The sequence below is a fragment of the Nestor notabilis genome, unplaced genomic scaffold (genome assembly GCF_000696875.1).
Source record: "Nestor notabilis isolate BGI_N333 unplaced genomic scaffold, ASM69687v1 scaffold1542, whole genome shotgun sequence".
Taxonomy (NCBI): domain Eukaryota; kingdom Metazoa; phylum Chordata; class Aves; order Psittaciformes; family Psittacidae; genus Nestor; species Nestor notabilis.
In genome coordinates, this window is record NW_009917672.1 from 84,714 (window position 1) to 94,470 (window position 9,757).

A 9,757-nucleotide genomic window follows, 5' to 3' on the forward strand; every position below is an offset into this window, starting at 1 on the left:
ACTTACACAGCAAACATGAGGAGAAAACAAAGATATTGCTGTGAGTGTGATTTACATAGCAAGACAGAAATAAAAAGCTGGGAGAAAAGTTATTTACTATCTTGGTGTATACACTTGAAAGAACATTAAATGCAGGCAAGGAACTGAAAATCTTCAGTCAAGTGGAAACCTACTGAAAATAGAGATATGGAAATACTGGAGCTGATAGCAATATAATAAGGAGGTATTAGTCTGTTGTAAATCCGAGTAACAGATGCATTTATGAGTCTGTAGTTAAAAATACTACTTTCCACCTAAAAAAAAAAACCAAAAATCAGGAGGAAAAGACAGAAACTTGTGAAGGATTCTATTGTCAAAACCTGCAAAATATCATCTGTAAAAGTCAGTATTAGGAAATTCTCCTTGCTGTGCACAATCACTACCTTGTGATTCCTTCTGTATACAGCAGCTATATTTGTGCTGCTTTCTTTTAAGAGAGTCTGATCTTGCAGAACAAATTCGTGATTATAATTATCACAGCATGTTTTGATGTACTTTCCAAATAGTCATTAGCACAGCACTTCCTTCGCCTGTTATGATTGTGTTTGTTTCTTTTTACAGTTGTCAGTTTATACAACATACTAGATAAATGGAAAGGTATCACTTGGTTATTTTATCTTGGAAGGAGATACTTGATTATAGATCAACTCAGGATAAACAAATGATCTTTATAGATCAATAGAGGTATTAAATTCATTCTTTGGAAGCCTAATGGACTGTTCCAAACTCTTTAAGAACAAATAGCATGGCTTTATAGTCTGTCATAATAATTTCAGCTCTATGAACTCAAACAGTAAAGGTCAGCTTTGCCAGTTCTTTAGAGTGCAACATTATAAGGAGGCAAGCAGCTCCAGTGCCAGCATGATCGGCGGTGGAGAGCTCTAGCGTGGTGCACAGAGAGGTTCTTGAACTGGGAAACCTGAGGGGAGCTGAGAGAGCCACTAGGAGCCTGCAGCTCAGGCAACGGTGGCTGACAGGACCTGGCGCAACGGTGAGCAAGCCCCCTGCTCCGTGTATAAGGTAAGTCCTTAGGGAGTGTGAGCCACCAGGGCAGGCAAGCAGGGTGTGGTGTGGCAGTCTGCACGCAGCTCAGGCAGAAGGGCATGCAGGAAGGGCCATGCCAGCTCAACCAGGGAGCAACGGTATCCACCCAGTGAAAAGTCATGGCCTCTCCAAGCTCTGCGCCAGACAGAGCTCTAGCGGGAACACGCTGACAGCCCAGTGCAAGGCTGCAGCATGTGTCTTGCTCTTATGCCAGTATAGGACAGTAGAGACTACGCCTGTGGGGTGTGTGGCCAAGTAGAGGAACTCCTCAGCTTAGTGACAGAACTCCAAGGAAATGTATGTAGGTTGAGGAGTATCAGGGAGCGCAAGACAGACAGGCTACTGGAATCGCACCCTACCTTCCCTGAGACAGGCCTGATGTAACATGGAGGATACCCTATCCTCTCTCTGCCTGGCTGAACACAGCGACTTAAAGGATAGAGGACAAGGGCAGCAAGTTCCTGCCTGGCACAGCAGGCACGTCTCCTCTGTGACTACTTCACTTTTCCAGGTGCCCTCACATAATAGGTATGAGACTGTGCAAGCGGAACCAAACAATAGCTCATCTAGCATGGAGGTGTCACGGAGGTTACATTAGTTTTTGCCCTGCATCAAAACAGTTTCCATAAAGAAAAAATATCAGATCATCATCATAGGAGACTCTTTCTGACAGCAACAGGAGGCCCAATATGTAGAACAGACCCACTGCCTAAAGAAGTCTGCTGTACCCCCGGGGCCCAGGTTAAAGACGTGAAGAGAAAGCTTCCTACCCTGGTATGGCCCTTAAATCGTTAGCCATTACTGATTTTTCAGGTAGGCAGCAATGAAGTTGCAGCAAGAAGTCTGAGGGCAAGCAAGAGAGACTTTAGGGCCTTGGAACAACTGGTTAATGGGTCAGGAGCACAGCAGTGTTCTCCTCCATCCTTCCAGTTGCAGAAAATATAAGAGAAGAAAGAGTCAGCAGATCTGTACCTGGCTCTGAGCCTCCTGTCACCAGTGGAATTTTGGGGTTTTTGATCATAGGTCAGTCTACATGACACCAGGACTTCTGGCAACAGATGAGGTGTACCTGTCTCAAAGGTATGATCTTCATGCAGGAGTTAGCAGGGCTAATTGAAAGAGCTTTAAACTAGATGTGAAGAGGAAAAGGGGTAAAATGAGGCACCCCAGTTGACTGGAATTTAGCAAATGTGACACCCATCTACAAGAAGGGCTGAAGGAAGATCAGGGAACTACAGTCTTGTCAACCTGACGTTAATGCCAGGGAAGGTTATGGAGCAGATCATCTTGAGTGTCATCACATGGCATGTACAGAACAACCAGTCAGCATGGGTTTATGAATGATCAGGCCCAGCCAGCATGGGTTTATGAATGGCAGGTCCTGCTTGACTAAGCTGATCTCCATGACAAGGCGACCTCCTTTAGTGGATGAGGGAAAGGCTGTGGGTTGTCTACCTAGTCTTTAGTAAAGCCTTTAATACCATTTCCCACAGCATTCTCCTGGAGAAATTGGCTGCTTATGGCTTGGACAGGCATACTGTTCCCTGGGTAAAAAAACTGGCTGGATGGCTGAGCCAAAAGAGTTGTGGTGAAAAGAGTTAAATCCAGTTGGTGGCCAGTCACAAGCGGTATTCCCCAAGGCTGGTTTGGGCCAGTTCTGGTTTATATCTTTATCAGTGATCTGGATGAGGGGATTAAGTGCACTCTCAGTAAGCTTGCAGACGACTCCAAGTTGGGTGGGAGTGCTGGCTGGCAAAGGTCTAGAGAACAAGTCTTAAGAGGAGTGGCTGAGGAACTAGGGTTGTTTAGCCTGGAGAAAAGGAGGCGGAAGGGAGACCTTCTGTCTCCCTACAATGACCTGAAAGGATGGCATAGCAAGGTGAGTGTTGGTCTCTTCTCCTGAGTAACAAGCGATAGGACAAGAAGAAACATCCTCAAGTTGTGCCAGGGGAGGCTTAGATTGGCTATTAGGAAAATACCTTCAACAAAAAGGCTATCAAGCATTGGAACAGCTGCCCAGGGAAGTGATTGAGTGACTACCCTGGAGGTACTTAAAATATGTGTAGACCTGCGCTTAGGGAAATGGCTTCATGGTGGACTTGGCAGCACTAGGTTAACAGTTGTTCCTAAATGATTCTGTGATACCCTCCTGTCTTCAGGAATGTTTGAATTGCCTAGGAAAAAGAATATTACGGTCAGATCAATTCTGAGGCTTCCTAGATCCTCTATGAAAATAGAGAGAGATCACAGGGGACAGAAGTACAAGCTAATGTGGAGTAATTGGGCAGTATGGATAATACAGTGCTGGAATTTTTCTGAAGATTGAGAAGTTCCTTCTAACTTCAGCTTGCAGTCTCTTCCAAACCATAGCCAGTAATATATTTGACACAGACCTTCCAATGACAGGTCCAGGGTTCTGTCAAATGTTTCCCTCTTCTGTGCTGAGGGAGTTCAGCTTGCTGCAGCCAGTATATAAGGGAGAAGGACAATCTGGAACAGCCCCTCTCTGAGGCACATTATTCTATAGAAATAACATATTTTGTGGTGTAAAGCAGATCACTGTATCACTGTTCTGCAGGCCAGTAAAGTATTATTGCTTGCAGGGATTAGTAAAGCACAGCAGCCCAACCTCAGCTGCTGGAAAAAACTTGTTAGTCTGCACAGAAGCACATATTTTATTCCTTTTTTCTTTTTTTTTTTTTACATAACATGGTCTTGTTGCTATATCCTCTATTTCATGACTGCATCACCAGTAGAAGCTAAAATCCTGGAGAGTAAATACACTTGAATTCATGTTTTTCATGCGGTCTTTCTATGGACTTAAAAACTCAGACTGGAAAACACTGACTTTAAAGGTTATGTTAACTACAGGAATGTAATGCACTGCCAATTCTCATTATTATAACACATTTTCAATTTTCTACACCGAATTATAGTGTTAGGCAAAGCAAAAACATCTCAATTATGCCCATTTGCTGTGCATGCATGCTAAAATATTTCTAATTTTCAAAAATATTTCAAAAGTAATTGCTTACAAGTGGAGGGGAGAAACCCCTACTATCAATTATTTATTATCAGCTGTTCATTATTCAGAGAAATGTGTATAAAGCAAAACCTTCCTTTTTATCAGGAATTCTCAAATTTAAAGATATTCTTCTTACTCAACCCAGATTTCTGATTCCCACTTTACAGGCTCTGATAGGACAGGATTTCACTCTAAGGAATAAATGCTGACATATTAACAAACATGCTGTTACAGCTGTCTTTGCAAAGACCAGACTCTGGTAGAATGCACTATTAATAGGTCCTCGTAGGAATATATGCTCAGAACTCCTTTTTGAGCTGGAGCTGAAAGAAATAGGACCATGTTGGAGATCCCCAGTACCTGGACACACAGATTATTCTTCCACAGACAAAAAGACTTCTGATTTCATATCATTAATCCCAGATCAATTTACCTTCTCACTCCTTCTTTGCCAAGAACCGAGCCTTAGCCATCAATGTCCACCTCAAAGGTTCCTGCCTATGGAAGGCTCCTCTGCTCTTGCTGGGCCAGGGCTGTTCCCATGATGGGCACTATGATCTCATGCTCAGAATGAACCTGAAGGAAGAGGAAAGAAGAAAGAATTAAGAGATAAGAGAAAGACATTTCATCCAAACTGCCTGTACTGTATCAGTACAAGCAAAGATCCCACCTGGCCAGGGCTGAGTGCCACCTTTGAGATAATATTCTGTACATCTCTGTGAAAGGTCTAGTCTGGGATTTCCTCCACATTCTTTAGCTGATATGGGCCTTTTCCCCACCATCCTTCAGGATTTATGGGCAGCTGGGGCTAGGTTTTTATATCATGATGACAATACAAAGAATTCAGGCACCTCAGCAGATACTAAAAGCTTTCTGTCTTCCATTCATAAATTACTGTAATAGTGTAAAATAAGGAGACTGATACTTTTTTAGCCAAGAAATTAGTGAAGAGCAGCAGAAATATTTGGAAGCCAGCAGGAGATGTGCAATATAATTAAACTGTTGTCATTGCTGATAGGTTATTATCAGCAGGTAACAAGATATATGCATCATTTTAAACCATCTTACAGTATTTTGTGCTATAACAGATGAAGTATGTATTTAGTGGCAGCACAGGGTGATAACTCAGACATTCTTCCCATTATAGCTGCTATAAATTACAACTTAACAGTTTAATAGTTTATCAATTAACTTGAGTGCCAATGCTTAAGAATTCTTTACCCAAAAATGGCTGATTTTTTTATCCACTGAGGAACTGTTTCTAAGATCCTGCTTTATCAAAATACCTGTAGACTAGAAGGGTTGCACTCTGTGACTATTCAAAAAATCTTCTAGCAAAGTTGCTGAACCAGTCCATCCATGACTAGAATTTATCACTTTTTTAGGGTGCCTTTTTGTAAATATAATTTACTGGCTGTAATTTATTTTTGAGCAAAGGAACCACCATATTCTAAACCACTAGCCAAAAATGGTTCACACTGCACCTTTCCCTGGCTTTAGTCTCTGCCAGAAGGCTATGAATGTCAAGTGCTCAGTAATTTTCCTCCCTAGAGTTTAAGCTATGAATAAGGACAGTGTAGAGAAATTTATTGTCTCAGCTGGAGAAAGGACTTGAACTCATCAGTGATGTCAGGTCACCATCTGCCACATATATTCTGTTTGTTGCAGATACAAAATATGATCATGCAGTTGTTGAGCTTATGATCTTATGAACAACTCTTGCAGTAGAAGATCCATTTTACCTAAACGAATGACAACACTGACAAGTTTTAATTTCACATATCATAAATGTATGAACTTGTTATGAATAGTTAACATGTTGTTAACTATTATTAACGTAATATCAATTCTGTAACCAACATGATGGAAAATCAGGCATGAACTCTGGCCATTTTTTATGCTGCATTGGCTAATTAAGAATTATGGCACTTGTACCAGTGGTGTCTGCATTTATCTCTGCTACGTGACATAGTGTAACTGTCTGTCTTCCTGCAAAAGGAAGTAGTAACCTCACCTGCCCCTCCACGGCTTAAGGAGAGATATTGCAGGAACATGGAAATCTATGTGGCTGACATCTGAAAGCTGCAGCTGGTTACTGCCATCAACCTGCTTGTGGGAGTAAAAGGTATCAATTTAAGTGCACCTGTTAAAAAATAACTAATTGTACCTGTTTGTATAAGCCATACTGGCTTTCTCCTGGGTCATGGAGCCTCAGTTTGAATGTCATTAAAATAATAGACATCTGCATATCTGTTAAAAATGAGTGCATGTAGCGTGCTTTTAAGAACACAGGAATGGGAGTCACAGTAATTCTTGCAGGCTCACCTATTGTAGCATGTGGCAGAAAACCAAAGTATGGTTTGTTTCCTTCCCAATGTACTTCGGTAATGGTGTAGTTGCTAGGTGGAGTTTTAATTTATGCTGTTTCTTGGCAGGGTAAATAAATCAAATAGTGTTTTGTATTCTTGAGTTTAGATCAGTTCTGAGTTAACATGATTAGTTGTACACTACATGGAGTGTAGATCACTGCTGGGCAGCAGAGAGGATGAGAAGGAGGGTGGCACTGGGAGCCCACCTGGGATTGCACTGGTCTGTGTTATCAACCTGGGGATTTCAAGTGTAATCCTGCCTGGTGATGACCAGCATCGGATGCTGGTGACGGCAGAAATCATCAGACTGGGGTTTACATGCTGCCTCACTGCTTACAGCTTTCTTTCACTCATTTCATTTAATTTTAAGTCTTTTTTATTTAATAAAAGAATGTCTTCAGCCTTAGTCGCACTGTATCTTACAGTAATTTGTTACACAGGTTCAAGAAATGTGATTTTATACTGGCTAGAATATATAAATATATACACATAAATATAAAACCAAGGAAAACCAGGAAAAGCAGATATCCTGTATTTCATGTATTCTTTTTTATGGCATGTCTGATTTGCTACACATTACTTGTGCCATGTTTTAAATCCATAATAATTAATTTTATTTGCCCTCCCTTTTTGGCATCTATCAGTATAGTATGCAAGTGCTTCTTGGACTTGAATTAGTTCATTTTTCTCTAAAGTCCTGAAGAATAAGAAAATGGGAATTTTGCTTTGCAAAATGATTGGAATATTAGAATAACCCACTGATTTTGGGTCCAGTATGTGATACCTGGAGATTTTTTTTTTAAGAGATTGCTTAGCATCCTCAAGGATTGTCTTTGTTCACCCAGTATATTCTGTTGCAGCTGTGAGAACTCAATGCTTTTTCAAACTAAGCTCTAGAGAGGGCACTGATTTCTTCAAACTGTAGCATCTACATTGGAGAAACATGCATCTGAGCTACCTGACTATGACTAGAAATATATACTTGGGGACCACAAAACACCTCATCCTAAAGGCAGATACACAAAGCAACTGAAAGTCTAGATTATTTGTAGGAGAGAACTCAGAAAATGATCGCCGCTTGTGAAAAACGTGGGTTAAGGAACTTGCCTGAATCATAAGAAGATGGTGGTGAAGGCAGGGACAGGACTCTCCAGGGCTGCTTTCAGTTGCCTTTGTCACTGAACTCATGTTTTTCTTTCTGTGATTTTCTGCCTCCTTTTCTATACATCTTCCATGTTTAAATAAGGACATTTATACGCTGTTTTTTTCAAGAGCTTGATCTATTCAGTGAACAAAATACATTTTGTTCATAAATCATGTGAAAGAAAAAGGAAATTGTTACATCATAGAACCATAAAATGGTTTAGGTTGGAAGGGCCCATCAATATCATCCAGTTCTAATCCCTCTACTATGAGCAGGGACACCTTCCACTAGACCCGGTTGCTCCAAGCCCCGTCCAACCTGGCCTTGAACACTGCCAGGGATGGGGCAGCCACAACCTCTGTGATTAAAGATTTAATACATTTTAAAATTTATGAATTCATGGGAAAGCAGTGAGCATGGGATTAGTTTCAGGTTCTCAAGAAGAATACGCTTAGTGTTCATAAATCCTGCTGCTACATTGAACCTTCCCTCCTTCCTTTCATCTCTACCCTTTCTTAATTCTTTGCTGCGCTTTCCATTCATAGTACTCTAATTCCACTGCGGTGCACCAGCAGCATCACAGATATCTGTTCCTCAGCATTCACCACATTTTCCTGTAGGAAGGCATTTTTTGAATACAAAGAGTTCTGCTTGCCTCTGGGCTTCCAAGATGGATTATGTTCATTGTGAAGAGACTGCTGGAGACCAACAACCAGTGCCGACGAATCACTTCCACGATTACGTAAACTAAGCCACTCATGACTTGGCCAAGTTTATGCAGGTTTTCTAGGCTGCCAAACTTGAAAACATTACTAAAAAGCAGAGCTTTAATTAGATGGTTAGAAGCATTTTCTTTAGATGAAAGAAATGCATATTTCTGCTAATTTATTTTTGGGAATGACTGAACTACTCTTGATGTGACTTAAAAGAAAATAACTAGCCTGAGTAAGTAATTCAGTGTTGGAAATTTCAGCTCTATTTCAGCTTGACCAAACCAAAGCAACTGAAAGAGTCCTCCTCTTTGAGACTCAGCTGCAGAAGCCCTAACAAAACTGTAGGCAATAGCCCCTTTACCTGTATAGAAATAGGACTGTTTTCCTAGCCTATATGTTTGAAATTATCAGTGTTTAATTTAGTTAGCTGAGAAAATAATTCTCATGCAATCACATATCTGTGCTTTTTTGTACATTTCTTTCTCCCTCCATCACAATTTTTAATTCAAGGCCTAATTCATTGAATAACTTATGTTGAAAGAGACATCTACAGGTCACCCTTCCAGCCTCCCATCTAATGCTGGGCTAACTTCAAAATTAGAGCAGGTTGCTCCAGTCTCGGTTGATTTTTTAATACCTCTGGGGATGGAACATCCACAACTTCCATAGGCAGGCTCCTTCAAAAACTTGATTTCATGCTGATTGTGTCGGGACTCCTTTTACTGTGCCATCTGTAAAAAGGTAAATAAAAAGGGGAATGAGCTGATTAAACAGTTGTTGTGATCCTTACTATGAAAACACTGCTTAAATGGAGGTTGTATAATGGGTTGGTGCTGACCCGGCCTTGGTTCTCCTCATTTATTCTCTTCTAATTTATTATATAAGGTAAGGGATACCAAAAGTAAAACCACATAGCTGGACTGTACTGTGTCTATGTAAAAAGTAACTATTAAAAGCAATTGTCATGCTGCGTTGTAACAGAAGTCTACCAGCCCTTTATAAAAAGCAGAATTATACTGACGTCAATGACTTTAATACTAACTACCTGGGCTACAACCTCTCCTGATTATTACCAGAAGTCACAAAAATTATCTTTTGATGACAATATACATTTTTGAGGGGGAACACCCCTTGCATTGCAACATTCAAAGATGTGTCTCTATTATCTAGATAAAAATAACCCTTTCAGAAAGTCCGTCTTGTGTTTTCCTTTACTTTAGAAGATTTAAAGGGGACTTGCAATAGTTACTTGCGAAATTTCAGCAACTTCCTGCTTTGAATGCTCTTAATAATGGGCTGAGAGCCACTCAGAATTCTATTGCAACATTACACATATTTTTTCCTCATTTAGGTCCCACAGTGTACTTTCCTGATCCAGATTCTGTGCTTCTGTTCTGAGTAATGGTTTCGCAGGCAGGAAGCT

The 9,757-nt window shown here is 40.7% G+C and overlaps 1 protein-coding gene across 1 annotated transcript in view; it reads left to right on the forward strand.

Moving 5' to 3' along the window:
- Positions 1-2,116: 2,116 nt before the first annotated feature.
- IL15 (interleukin 15) overlaps positions 2,117-9,757 on the forward strand; it is a 25,000-nt gene continuing 17,359 nt past the window's right edge. Inside the window, exons 1-2 of the mRNA XM_010009344.1 lie at positions 2,117-2,163; positions 2,761-2,962. Of these exons, the coding sequence (XP_010007646.1) occupies positions 2,117-2,163; positions 2,761-2,962 (249 nt within the window). The remainder of the gene's footprint in view (positions 2,164-2,760; positions 2,963-9,757) is intronic.